Consider the following 15,173-nt stretch of genomic DNA (forward strand, 5'->3'; position numbering starts at 1 on the left):
CGCACATAGGGAAGGAGTACAGAGTCATAATAAAGTTGACCAGTGAGTGTGTCATGTTCAAAGATTTGGAGGTCAGTACGCCCATGCAACATTATGCCTGGACCACCACAACCTAACACCTGGACCACAAAAATGATGATGATCAACAATGCTGGACATCCCTCATATAGTGAGAGGTGAGAACACCCAGGAAAATCGTCAAACACGACCATTTTCGATGTCCAGGAGTTAGGTTGTGGTGTTCCAGACATAATGTTGCATGGGCGCACTGGCCTCAAGATCTTTTATCACGGAACAATTCGTTGAATGCAAACTGGAAAAAAGAATTGCTTAAGAGATTTCTACTGCTTTCTGCATACTGAATACTTCAAACTGTCTGATGTTGTTGGGTTTATTCAAAAGCTGACAGCACATCTGCAACATCTCTTTATCCATATTTTTTGTATGTAATTTTCTGAAGATTTAGTAGTGTATTAGAAACATAGCTCTTTGTCTTACAGCTAAAATAACAGAATCTGAAAGGCAACCGATTGTCTTCTTTAGCTTTGAATGGTCTCCTTTGTTTTTTTGGATGGATGATCATTCTGAAAGGTAATATAAGTGAATCTGAATATTACTTTCAACTTTATCCAGAATTTGTCTGAAGGGGGATATGTCTCCACTTTATAAACTTGTGAGCTAATGTCCTCCAGGATTACAGCAGCAGTGTCAGTATTTCAGATGAGTTCCTGTTGCTCTTTTTGCACAATTACCATGGTATGTACCTTCAACAACAAGATTTTCAATATGCCCTCTCAAAATTTCACAAGTGCCCAAGTCATTTTTTTCCAATTACTGATCTGAAAATTTCTTTGTAACATCACAGACAACTTTTTAAAAAAATTGGTTTCTTCACCTCATATTTGATGTAATCCCATGATGTGCTTTCCCCACAAAATATGCCTTTTGTTTAAGGTAAAATTTTTGAACAGATGGACAATAAATGTGGGACTCATTTAACACTGTACTGGTTGTAGCAAACTGATCCGTCTAATAGGATTTACTGCACTTTTCGTGAACAGTGACTGCAGTACAGTTAACCCAAAACTGCATGTTTATCATTGTTTCACATCTTAATCCCCTTAATAAGCCTTTTTTTCTTCACTGTATCAGACCTACCCCATCCCTAACACTTCCACCACAAATAAAACATTCCGATGTTGTGCCGACTTCCACTGATGAATGTAACCAAACAGTGGTCAGTTGATGAGTGATGCCTCCTCCAGTGCCAGATTTAGCAGTGGCCAATAGAACAGCTTGCAGGAAACAAATGTTTTCCACAGCAGAGCAACAAAATCCAGACAATGATTGTACTGATAAGTAAATGATACACCAAAGTAGAAAAAATAAACCACTGAATGGAAAGTAAAAGACTGATTGTCATTAACCATCAATTTCCATAAAACTGATAAATGATTATATTTACTAGCCAACTAGGTTCTTTGACACTTCTCTGAATTTTTGAAAACACATTTTAATGCTATACAACTTTTCTCTTTGAATTTTTTTTTGTCAAGTTCACCAATTGCTAGATATTTGCAAGTTTTATGGCACTGCAACTCAAGGATAAAAAGAAATCTTGCCTGATATGCTATAACTGACTCTTGCAGAAAAACGATTACACTAAATAATACAGACTGGGGGAAAGGTTTAACACGAGTTCATAATTGTTAAATAACATAAAAAATTTAGTAAATTTATTTTTAGAGTATTATTCAGAATTGGCTGAAGATTTCTGCAGCTCACCTGAGCAGAGTTTTCATTTGTTGGAAGTTGGGTATATTACAGTTGAGTTGGTACCTACATGAGAACAACGACAATGCAACCAATACATAGATAATAATGTTCATAATCTGGCTGCATGGATGACAGATACCTCTGCAAGACTTCGTTATGTCTGAACTCACTGCACCAAAACATGAGATTCACAGCACGTATAGAAGAAAATAATCAACTTCCATTTTTGGACATTCTCTATTTACATTATCTCTTGCAACAAGAAGTCCTCTAAAAGCACTACTGCATCGAGACCATAAAATCACTGACTTACAACAGTTTAGCAGTGGAGCTACAGCATCTACAGACTTTTCTGTAACACCAGTTACAGTGACCACCAGATCCAATGCACCACGAAGCAGAAGAAGCCTAGGTAACATAATCTAAAGAGAGAAGAAAAAGCTGCTGTGATAGTATGTATACCTTATGCCAGTGAACATATCAGAGAAAATCGGAAGAATTCTCCAGAAAAAATTATAATGTCAAGTGTATATTTCACCTGCCATCTACAATGAAAGCTTTGTTGGGGTCTGTTAACGATAGCATAGTACTCCAGAAACCAACATATCTAGAGGATATATAATGAATTATAACAGAATTACAACAGGCTAACACATTTTGGGATTGAATCTTCAAAGGATCCATAGAGATCCGGCTGTACAATAAATTTATAAATAAATAAAAAAATTTAAAAAAAAATCTTTCCAACCAAGCAAGGCTTGGGATCCAGCCTTGGACTTGTTGAAAGTGGGAAGATCCACTTACATCTGGCAAACTGAAGTGTTAAGGCCAAACACTGTAGATATGCCTCTGCATTAGCAGCGTTATGGGCCTGGTGGTAGAAGAAAAACAGTACATTACCAACACCGTCTTGTCAGTGGTGTCATGCCTGTGACTGCCAACGCATGAGCGACATCAGGAGGGAGGAGTATGAAGAACTTCATGAACTTGAGCACCCATCTGATAAAGTCATAATACAACTGCTTTTGTAATATGCACAAATAGTTCATTTTGTTGAACTTGTGAAAGTCTGAAAATACTATTTGTGTCTTTATAGCCTATGATGAGATCTCTAGCATTAAGAGAAGAGAAGTTAACCACTGAAAGGTGCTTTGGACGACAACCTTAATGCCCATAAAACAAAAATCATCAGTGATAGAAATCATCTGTTCAGTTCATCGGATGTAAAGAACACTCCACAGTAAAAACAAAATGAGGCAATGTAATAAGAGTAAACTGAAGTACAAATACTTTTTTGTTGACAGTGACACCCACTGGCTTCTTACAACTTTATTTTTATTATTCATGTCACTACAGGAGTGATGCATATAGGTTGCAAGAACAATTTTTATGTTGCCTGAAAATAATCAGAGAGATTGAACCTAGTAGCAAAATAAAGGCTTGTTTATAAGTTGTTCATTCTGATACATAAAAATAACTTTCTTTAAATTTTTATGAGCTGTGGGGCAATGCCTGCAAAACCCAAAAAATTACTTTGTTTTGTACTTGTTCATACACTTATTCTCAGTCTGTAATGGAAGACTGACCACTATGGTAAAATATTCATTGCATAAATTAGCAAATTGACATTATTTTTCAACTATAGCTAGTCTAAGAATGCAATTATTTTGCCATCTAAAAACATAAATTATTTTGAGGGTGATCACATAGTTACTAATCTAACCACCAATACAAATCATCAATTTTATTTCATTAGCTCCTTTTCTACATTTTACTCTGCGAATAAAAGAAACCTTTATATATAACACAGTACTAGCAGAATTCTCTAATTAAACACAAATCTGAGTTTGCACAAAGTGTGGCTGCTTCAGTTTCACAGATGGAAGGGCTGCCACAAAGTATCACTTAAAACAATTAATATAACAATGATGTGTAGAATTAATACACAAATATTCTCCAACAACTATTTCTCACATGATATTTCTTATTCCAAATAAATCCAGAAAATTTTATAAATGATTGTCTATTGAAACAAATTGATCTGTAATGAAAACTGTTGCCAATGTTCTCTGACCATGGCATGAAATCAAGATCTACGTTGCCTCTTTTCCGAAGATCCCTCGTGGTTTTCTATTGATTTTCTCTTTCTTGATTTTGAGTCAGACTGTTCATCATTGTAGGTTGGGTGTCTTTTATCTTCAAATTTTCTGTTTTCATGATAATGTTTCGACTTTGATTTTCCTTTTGAGTTTTCCTCTGCTTCACTTTCACTACTACTGTCTTCACTACTACTGCTTGAGCTTGAGGTAGAAGATGACGATTGTTCATTATGGTTGTGCTGCTTTTTCTTCTGTTTCTTCTTGTCCTTATCAGTATGTTTCTTGCTTGATGTTTTCTTTGATTTCTTTTTCTTGTTCTTATGCTTTTGTTCTCCATCTGAATTAGAACTATCTGTATTATCCTCTTTCTTGTGTTTTGAATGGCTTTTGTGTTTCTTCCTCTTTTCCTTTGAATGTCCGTTTTCCATTTTTTCCAACTTAAGTAAAGCTCTGAAAACGAAACAAAAAGAGCTACAGAAACACCATACTTAACAATTAAAATGCAGCACTAGAAATTATGAAACAACTCTTTACATAGTCAATCAGCAGTAATGACTGTAACTGGATGTCATTGAGTATACTCCCTCCTCCTCTTTTACACACACACACACACACACACACACACACACACACACACACACACACACACAGACAGAGAGAGAGAGAGAGAGAGAGAGAGAGAGAGAGAGAGAATTTTAACACATCTATCAGTCTTACTTCTTCCTTTCTTGCCAACTCATCTGTTTACCCATATTCTAGATTCATCTTTCAGCATTATTTGTATCTTTTTTCACCTGCACACAAAATTGTGGATTAAATCAGCTTTTGGCATATTATCGTATGCCAATGTCCAACAATAAAATCTTATTTTCTGAAAGAAACCTATCATAATGAAAATAATTGTCTACAATTAATGCTTCAGTTCACTAGCAGATTTAGCCATAATAATTCATTGTTAAAAAGACTGATTAAGCCTCGTGTGTCTTTGTCACTGATGATAAATATTCTTTTACTGAATATCATACCAGTCTAATCATAGCTGCTCCAACAACTGGGTGTTTAAAATTACACTTAAGGAAAGTTACTTTATAATGAAAACCAAGAAGACATTTTTGGTACACTATTGGCATTGAGATGAAATACCCCATACCTACATTACTACAAAATTGGCAGTACCTTCAGAAAGACCAAAGAAAAGGCATCTGGTGACTCTTAGGAAAGACATACAGTATTTTTCCTCAGAGGTTTCCTTTGTGGGGAACTACTGTCATGAAGAACTTTTTGAAAGAAATTTCCACCACATGACTGTAAATTACTACTCATTTATTTCACACAATCATGATCTTGGCTTTATAGCCATTCTCAAGTGAAAGCTGAAATGTCACAAAATGTCATACATGCCTAAATTACATGTCATCATCAAAATAACATCTATTATCTGCTCTTATACACCAGTCACTGTATTACAGGATACAAGTACATATCAAAGATACCAAATAAGGCTGACACTGTGCACAGTAAATAAACACTGTCAAACTGTAATGTGTATCTGTCAGCCATTGTTATGACCTGCATTAATCCTGTCCTTACATCAACTGACAGAATTTGTCAAAACAACCTAAGATTTTCTTATCACGGTTTCTGCAACAAGTAACCAAATTGATTTGAATTACCTTGGTGAACATCCTTGTCTCTCAGTAAATTACAGATAATTCTGTTTTCATTTCAGTACCCTAACTAAAAATATTTTTTTACTTTTCAGGGGCTATCAGCTGCTCATTTGTTTACTTCATCATCATTTCCTTCAAAAACAAACTTCTGAATCCTTAAGACATTTCTTCTCCTGTCAAATGTAGAGCCATCTGTGAAAGCAGCCATGTCATATCAGCTGTGCTGCTAATATTATCCAGCATTCAACTCGAGTATGACAACTAAACAGCTGCCTAACTACATGAGTGACCATCGACAAACTGTAGCTAACTAGAAACTCTACCATCCACTTGATCAACAAGTTGCAAATTGCTACATGCTTCATCAATGGCTTCAGCAGCTATTCAGTACCTGTACTATTTGGATTTCTACCCTACACTTCTTGTCAGCCTGAGCACCCACTCATTAAACAGGTGCAAAAACTGATGTGTGAGTTTCTTCCAATTGTACAGGGTGATTCAAAAAGAATACCACAACTTTAAAAATGTGTATTTAATGAAAGAAACATAATATAACCTTCTGTTATACATCATTACAAAGAGTATTTAAAAAGGTTTTTTTTTCACTCAAAAACAAGTTCAGAGATGTTCAATATGGCCCCCTCCAGACACTCGAGCAATATCAACCCGATACTCCAACTCGTTCCACACTCTCTGTAGCATATCAGGCGTAACAGTTTGGATAGCTGCTGTTATTTCTCGTTTCAAATCATCAATGGTGGCTGGGAGAGGTGGCCGAAACACCATATCCTTAACATACCCCCATAAGAAAAAATCGCAGGGGGTAAGATCAGGGCTTCTTGGAGGCCAGTGATGAAGTGCTCTGTCACGGGCTGCCTGGCGGCCGATCCATCGCCTCGGGTAGTTGACGTTCAGGTTTCATAACTAACCTTTTTTGTAGGACTCTCCATACAGTTGACTGTGGAATTTGCAGCTCTCTGCAAGCTCTGCGAGTCGATTTTCCTGGGCTGCGAACAAATGCTTGCTGGATGCGTGCTACATTTTCATCACTCGTTCTCGGTCGTCCAGAACTTTTCCCTTTGCACAAACACCCATTCTCTGTAAACTGTTTATAGCAACGTTTAATATACCACCTATCAGGAGGTTTAACACCATACTTCGTTCGAAATGCACGCTGAACAACTGTCGTCGATTCACTTCTGCCGTACTCAATAACACAAAAAGCTTTCTGTTGAGCGGTCGCCATCTTAGCATCAACTGACGCTGACGCCTAGTCAACAGCACCTCAAGCGAACAAATGTACAACTAAATGAAACTTTATAGCTCCCTTAATTCGCAGACAGATAGTGCTTAGCTCTGCCTTTTGTCGTTGCAGAGTTTTAAATTCCTAAAGTTGGGGTATTCTTTTTGAATCACCCTGTATTAACATAGCTCTACAGGTGTGTCTGTATGACTTAGAGGAGCCATATGAGATGTATATGAATAAAAATACATACCAAAGTCAAATTTAACAATTAACTAACTAGGTTGAAACTGCAGGGAGAGTATAATGCCTTGGTCTACACACAGGGCACATAGCTGTCATTTTAATTCATTGATACACATGTAACACTGTAAAATATGTCTCCAAATTTATTACAACCAACTAAATACACTTTTAGTACTTGGTTCAAGTACATAAGCATCCACATTTTAGCAGTCACACCAAAGTTCACAGCTGCTGCTGATGTATGAAAACAAATACACTATGTGATCAACAGTATCCAAACACCTGGCTGAAAATGACTTAAAAGTTCGTGGAATTCAACATGGTGTTGGCCCACTCTCAGCCTTGATGACAGCTTCCACTCTTGCAGGCATACGTTCAATCAGGTTTCTTGGGGACTGGCAGCCCATTCTTCATGGAGTGCTGCACTGAGGAGAGGTATCGATGTCAGATGGTGAGACCCGGCACAAAGTCTACATTCCAAAACACCCCAAAGGTGTTCTATAGGATTCAAGTCAGGACTCTGTGCAGGCCGGTCCATTACAGGGATGTTACTGTCATGTAACCACTCCACCACAGGCCGTGCATTATGAACAGGTGCTTGATTGTGTTGAAAGATTCAATCGCCATCTCCGAATTGCTCTTCAACAGTGGTAAGCAAGAAGGTGCTTAAAACATCAGTGTAAGCCTGTGCTGTGATAGAGCCATGCAAAACAACAAGAGGGGCAAGCCCCCTCCATGAAAAACACGACCACACCATAACACCACCATCTCAGATTTTTACTGTTGGCAGTACTCATGCCGGCAGATGACGTTCATTGAGCATTCGCCATACCCACACCTTGCCATCTGATTGCCACATTGTGTACCGTGATTCGTCACTCCACAAAATGTTTTTCCACTGATCAATCGTCAATGTTTACGCTTCTTACACCACCGTGGCATCATTTGGCATTTACCGGCGTGATGTGTGGCTTATGAGCAGCCACTCGACCATGAAGTCGAAGTTTTCTCACCTCCTGCCTAACTGTCATAATACTTGCAGTAGATTCTGATGCAGTTTGAAATTCCTGTGCGATGATCTGAATAGCTGCCTGCCTATTACACATTACGACCCTCTTCAACTGTCGGAGGTGTCTGTCAGTCAACAGAATGAGGTCAGCCAGCACGCTTTTGTGCTGTACGTGTCTCTTCATGTTTCCACTTTACTATCACATCAGAAACAGTGGACCTACGGATGTTTATGAGTGCGGAAATTTTGCATACAGACATATGACACACGTGACACTCAATCACCTGACTGCGTTTGAAGCCATGAGTTCCGTGGAGCACCCCAGTCTGCTTTCTCATGATGTCTAATGACTACTGAGGCCGCTGATATGGAGTACCTGGCAGTAGGTGGCAGCAAAAAGCAGCTAATATGAAAAAGTATGTTTTTGGGAGTGTCTGGATACTTTTGATCACGTAGTGTACTTATTCAGGTGGGTTAATACATTACACAGACAGCAGTAAGAAAAATCTTACAATTCTAAATTCAATGATCAATTTTCACCCTGCATTTGGAACACAACATAATGCTATCAGCAAAGTAACTCGATATTTCTTACCTCAAAAGCTTTTTCTTCTGCTTTTTTGACAGGGATTTCAGCATCTCAATATCTGATGCCTTCAGCTTATCGTCATCTGACTCCACTTTCACTGACCTCTGGAAACAAAAGCCATAACTGTAATGTAAAAATATAAATTTCATCTCATTTGCAAATCTAGTAATAATACGTAGGGGTTTCCAGAAATGACTAATTTCAAATTTTCTTCTACAACTAAATACTTTATTCAACAAATGATATGAAAAGAACCACAGCTTTTATCTGGTTAAGGCACACAGTGTTGCAGCTTTAATCACCTACTCTAAAGGAGACTTACCAGATGAGATGAGAAGGAAAGTCTGTCCTTCTCATCCCGTCTGGTAAGTCTCCCCTGACCCACAGCTCTGGGTGACTTTCCCAAAATCCACCCTTCTCCTAGACCTCTCCAATTCTTTTCCTTCACCCCTCTTCCCTCCCCTACAACCCTTCTGTCTGAAGAGGGAGTCACTGGCTTCGGAAACTTCTCTAATTATAATCTTTTGTGTGTGTGTTCCGCTGCTGCTTGGTGGGAAGATATTATCTATCCGCTTACCTGATTTTGTCAAAAATTGATTGCTTTTGCTGTTACATCAAGCAATTATGATGTTTGAAACTAATTACGTATTAAGTATTTTTTCAGACAATGGTAAACAGATTGCCCTTACATCCTCTTACCCAGGTTTAAACTTTGCTGGATGCTTCATCAGTTTCCACATTTTGCTACAAATTATTAACATCACCGGCAAACACATGCAAAAGAGTGGAAATTTTGTGACATCTCTCTCTCTCTCTCTCTCTCTCTCTCTCTCTCTCACACACACACACACACACACACACACACACACACACACACACCTACTTTGCGCTGGATGGTGTGTCCATCCTGAACTTTCCTTACTGTATTTATAATCTAAACGGTAATATCTTTCAGAGACATAATGAAGTTCAAAACAATAATGGAAATTCCTGGATGGAGCAATATTTACAATAATGGAAAGGCAGTCAATCACCTACAGCAGGCCGTTGCATGGAGCACAGAAACACATAGCAAAAAAAAATGGTTCAAATGGCTCTGAGCACTATGGGACTTAACATCTGTGGTCATCAGTCCCCTAGAACTTAGAACTACTTAAACCTAACTAACCTAAGGACATCACAAACATCCATGACCGAGGCAGGATTCGAACCTGGGACCGTAGCAGTCGCGCGGTTCCGGACTGCGCGCCTAGAACCGCTAGACCACCGCGGCCGGCAAACACATAGCAGGAAAAAGCGTTTACACTATAATCCGTTCATCATAAGAATAAACCCGATGTAAACGAACACAAACACAATGAATGGTCAGAAGCTGTAGCACACGTACACTGGTATTGTTATGCTCTTGGAAGTAGGTCCTACTTATGTATTAGATATTACTAAGTTATATTAAATGAAACTTAAATATATTCAAATGTATTAACAGCCATCAACATTTTCTTAATCACACTTTAGCTATGTAGTTTTTATTTCAAAAATCGTGAATAGTCACAGTCTCTGCAGCTTTGTGCTCTGATTGTCGCGTTGTTAATGCGCAGTATGAAAATGGCTGAGGCTGCTTTCTGTTCCATAGTGAAACACATATGTGGAACATGGTTAAAAAGTGCCGAGAAATAGGTTGTGTTCTTAATGTTTTTCACAAATTTACAGAGATAATCGGCTTTGAAGTTTTCCCAGTGCTGTATATAATGCAGTTGATACACAAATCCACAACGAATGTGTAGTGCTGTCGGTAGCATAATGGAATGTGAACCAACTGCAGTTATTCATGTGTTGGTTCAAACCTCCCCAGTAACATTTTTTTTTCTCATTCAATTTGAAATACCTAAATCTCGTAATTATAAAATTCATCATAATTTTTTATGAATAATGCACATCATCTTGTTTCTAATTACATATTGGACAAAAAATTTGTTTCCATTTAAAATACAAATTTTTAATTAATTTATCGTGTTTTACGAAAGACTGTTCATAAAAGTTGTTTAAATTAAGAAAACATAGCAATTTAATTTTTTAAGGCATAAATGAAAAACCAAATCCTCTTTATTTGGAGTATGTCCATTGTTTTATAAAATACCGTAAAACATGAGAAACAATCATTTTCACAGCATCCAGCACAACATACAAATGCGGCATTTTTACATTTGCTACTGTACCATTACAATACGAACCCAACAGAACCCAGGCTGGAGCCAAGCCACAGGATTTGACCCGAGAAGTAACAAGACTGTTAAGCTGCCAGACATACTGGAACTAACGCACGCGGCTTTTTCACGTGTCATTGCTGAATGCTGGCAGAATACATAACGGCTCATCTTAAAAGAAGAAGAGAAAATGCTGCGCCAGGTTGGCTTCGTGAATTCTATTGTTGACAGGCTCGTTATCAATGTAGCAGGTGACACTTCCAGAACTGAAATGTATTTTTGGATTCAGATGAGGAAGGAGCTAAGAGATTACGAGACAACTGACTGTAAGTAATACCTTCAGTGGCTTCAATATTTAACTATACAGTGAAATCCTTCAATACTCTCTTACATTACACACAGCTTATGCAGAAAAATTACCCTATGGTTAAGTCTCAGGAATTTTCATCATTCTTGTTTTTAATTACAATAGTACGTTAGCTAAAAACTATAACATGTCGCGGTTTTCATCTAGTCATCTAAGGAGTGTATTGTGGGAGATTTACAGTGTATTATTTCAAACTGCTCAAAAATTAAATGACATTCAAAGCTGTACTCCTCCTCTGCTCGTCTCTCTTTAGTGGGAACTGCAGTTGGCCATGTCACTGTAGGCTAGCTGTACCAGCTGACCGGCCAGTGCTGTCCAAGTTAAATGCGCTGGTAAATCTGTTGTCCTGTATTATCACTAAGTCAATGTGCGCACTACACACAGCACAAAACGTACCCTTATTATCGTACTTGAGAGACTCGAGACAGCCTGGCTGCAGCCCCACGTGAAACGGAAATCTAATGAGGTTCCAGAAAATGCGGAAGAATACATAGTGAAATGTTTATCAGGTTTATTCTTACGATGAAAAGATTACAGCTTTCGAGCAATAGCTCTTTTTCTAGCAAATGTACACACATTCATGCACACAACCACACAGATACCCAAACACAATGACTATTGTTTGAAAGCAATTTATAAAGTGGTGCTGGAAAATAGAGTGTTGACAAAGTTAATGAGAATGGAGACTTGAGTATAGGAAGTCAGCTAAACAATCCCAGCACTTATGAGTTTGAAATGCAAGCAGTGAGTACAAGGGAAGATGAGACAAGACACTGTACAGCAAAAAGTACTGCTTCTTTATCTATGGTGTCTTGATTATATTCCATCATCACTGCAGGAGTTCATCTGATAATGTAGTTAATCAGCACACACAAAATTATTAAAACAGACAAGCTTAAAGAGCACATCCTAAAACTTTCATAAATCTTAATTAAAGATAACCCTGACCAGTGAACTCAGTACAAAGAGTAGTTTCCAAACATGATGCAAGAAGAGGAGATCATTAAGGAAATTGTTTGGCCTGATAAGGTTTAGTTTAAGCCGTAAGAAAAAGTAAACATACTGAACTAAGTGAATTATTACACAAGTAATATACACGCGTTAGAGGAAAAGAAAGTCATAATACCAAGAATTAAAGTGATTTAGATGTCGTCTCAAGGTCTTACATGGGCCACTGTTTCATATATGTGCAAGTAGTACTCGTCACTTGTATCTGACCACACATCTCTTTGGCATGCTACGAGGGTGGTTTGAAAAGTTCTTGGAACGGAATAGATAAAAAGTACTTAGATCACTGAAACTTATTTTTTTCAATGTAGTCTCCTTGTAGATTAATGTACTTGTCCGATATTCAAGTGCCTTGATCCCATCTAGAAAATGAGTTTCCTCGAGGCCTGTAAAATAGTTGTCAGCTCTGGCTATCAATTCTTCGTTTGAAGTGAATCTTTGTCCACCTAGAAAACATTTCAATTTTGGGAAGAGATGGGAGTCTGATAAGAGTCATATCAGGTGAATAGGGGGGGGGGGGGGGGGAGCAGGTTGGCAACAATTCATACCTTAGTTCATGTAATCTTGCCATGGCAACAGCACGTTTTTGATCCAGCATCAAAAGTTGTCATCCATCTTGCAGATAATTTTTTCATTTCTAATTCTTCAGTTAAAATGTGATATACCCTATCAGATGACATCTGGCAAGAGTGACCAATTTCACGCACTTTCAATTGGAGATCCTCCATGAGCATCTTGTGCACTTTTGCAATGATTTCTGGAATAGTGACACATCTTGGTCGAACACTGCTCGGATCATCATCTAAGCTCTCCTGACCAAATTTAAATTCATTTGTCCACTTGGCAATAGTTGAATATGAAGGAGCAGAGTCCCCCAGTGTATTCTGGAAATCAGCATGAACGTCGTTTGCTTTCATTCCCTTCTTTACGAAGTACTTAATCACTGCTCAAATCTCAATTTTTTCCATCTTTGCAAATCACTACCCAGAAAAGACAACACAGCCATGTCACTGCCACAGCTCTCTTGGAAGAGCACTGACATGGCATGTGTTTACAGGCAACAGTCCAATGAATATCATCTGAACAACTCTTGCGATAGTGCAGACCTCTTGTGGTGATTCCGAGAACTTTTCAAACCACCCTCGTATTTGTGTGCTCCATGATAGTGACAACAGCAGATATTACTAATGATATATGAGATTGCCTTGAGTAAAGGGTAAGACTGAAAGGAGGATTGGGTTTTCCCACATTCTTCACATTTAGTATCACTAGACTTTATCGATTGGAATCCCAAACCATGTTGTGCAACATAGGTAACTAACCACATACGCACAATGTCAGGAAAAAAAGTGAAAAGCAATATGTGACAATCACAAGAGATACGTTGAGAAATCTTTACCAAAGAACATTTCATGTTACAAAAGAACATTTCACGTTCATCAAAAGTGACAACACTGATGATGACCTATTGTGTCACAAGTAATTGCTGGAGGTAATCAGGATTCATCATCTTATGTCTGTACCAGTTTAGAGTTATATTTAAACTGTCTCATCCCTCAATCCCCTGGGAATGTCTACACATTTTATGGAAACCTTTGTATTCAACACGAGATTCCAACTTTCAAGGACAAATTTAAACAGGCTCTGTTAATGATTTATCTTCTAATGAAACAAACCTGCGATGTCTGCTGCTGGAGAGAAAGTGCACTCTTTTTCATTGCAAGTCCATCCTCCCTCATCTGCTGTAGCAACAAATGAGTATCAAGACTGGAAGCTGTGTTTTCAGCACTTGATGACTGATTATACATAGGACATTCCTTATCTGAAATAAAAGAGAACTGGTAAGATGATTAACGTCACGCCAATGAGTGACAGGAAATGCGATTCCCAACAGGCAAATTAAACGATACATATTTATTTACCATGCATGTACTTTAATCCAAACAGAGATTAATTTACATATTTAATCTTACATTTAGTAAAAATCCCATAGAAACTGAGTACCACGGCAGTGAATTTAAAAAGTAAACTTCACTGTAAAATAATTTATTACACGCCATACAGGAGCAAATTATGTCATAACACAGCAACTTGAAGTCATGACCAATATGAAGTAGTGCAGAATCACAGGTCTCAAAATGTTTTGCATTTTCCTTCCTCCTTACTGGTAGATGGAAACTAATACTAAAACAGATGCTGAAAGAATGATGAGCAATCAGGAGAGCTACTGTGATTTAGTCATTCTAAAGTCACAATTTACTATGAAGTGCCTATAATAATTGCTACTGAATTCTTGACATCTGTGCACATGTCCACCGCACATCCATCGTGTGTGACATCCGGCAACTAGAGTTCTATGAATGTGCTGGGTGACACTTCCAAAAACTCCATCTGTAATGTCACACACTATCTTACATACCATCTATTCCATTAAATTTATATCAGAAGAAGAACCACAAGGAAGTAAAAATCTCATTACAAATGTGCTTAAGAGGATTGCAGGAACCACAAGCTGTTCCAGTTGCACAATAAAGAGAATAAAGGGGGGGGGGGGGGGGGGGGGACTGTTTCCTAAAGCTTTACAATTTCAAGAAAGACATGGAGTCACGGGAAGGAAACTTTATATTTAGGTAATATTAATGAACTGGTTGTCATGGGACAGATTGTCAGGGGGCTGACACATAATTTGTATGTGATACATGTTCTTTATTTTACATTTCTAGAATTGTAATAATCAACATTGTGTCCAATACTAACACGAGTTCTTTACAGACGAATGGAAAAACTGGTAGAAGCCGACATCGGGGAAGTTCAGTTTGGATTCCGCAGAAATGTTGGAACACGTGAGGCAATACCGACCTTACGACTTATCTTAGAAGAAAGATTAAGGAAAGGCAAACCTACATTTCTAGCATTTGTAGACTTAGAGAAAGCTTTTGACAATGTTGACCGGAATACTCTC

The 15,173-nt window shown here is 38.0% G+C and overlaps 1 protein-coding gene across 1 annotated transcript in view; it reads right to left on the reverse strand.

The window, feature by feature from the left end:
* Positions 1-3,505: 3,505 nt before the first annotated feature.
* Positions 3,506-15,173, reverse strand: part of LOC126474194 (corepressor interacting with RBPJ 1) — a 79,352-nt gene continuing 67,684 nt past the window's right edge. Inside the window, exons 5-7 of the mRNA XM_050101657.1 lie at positions 13,888-14,033; positions 8,639-8,736; positions 3,506-4,325 (exon numbers count right to left, since the gene is read on the reverse strand). Coding sequence (XP_049957614.1) covers positions 3,863-4,325; positions 8,639-8,736; positions 13,888-14,033 — 707 coding nt within the window. The 3' untranslated portion in view covers positions 3,506-3,862. The remainder of the gene's footprint in view (positions 4,326-8,638; positions 8,737-13,887; positions 14,034-15,173) is intronic.

The sequence above is a fragment of the Schistocerca serialis genome, chromosome 4 (assembly GCF_023864345.2).
Source record: "Schistocerca serialis cubense isolate TAMUIC-IGC-003099 chromosome 4, iqSchSeri2.2, whole genome shotgun sequence".
NCBI classification, from domain to species: domain Eukaryota; kingdom Metazoa; phylum Arthropoda; class Insecta; order Orthoptera; family Acrididae; genus Schistocerca; species Schistocerca serialis.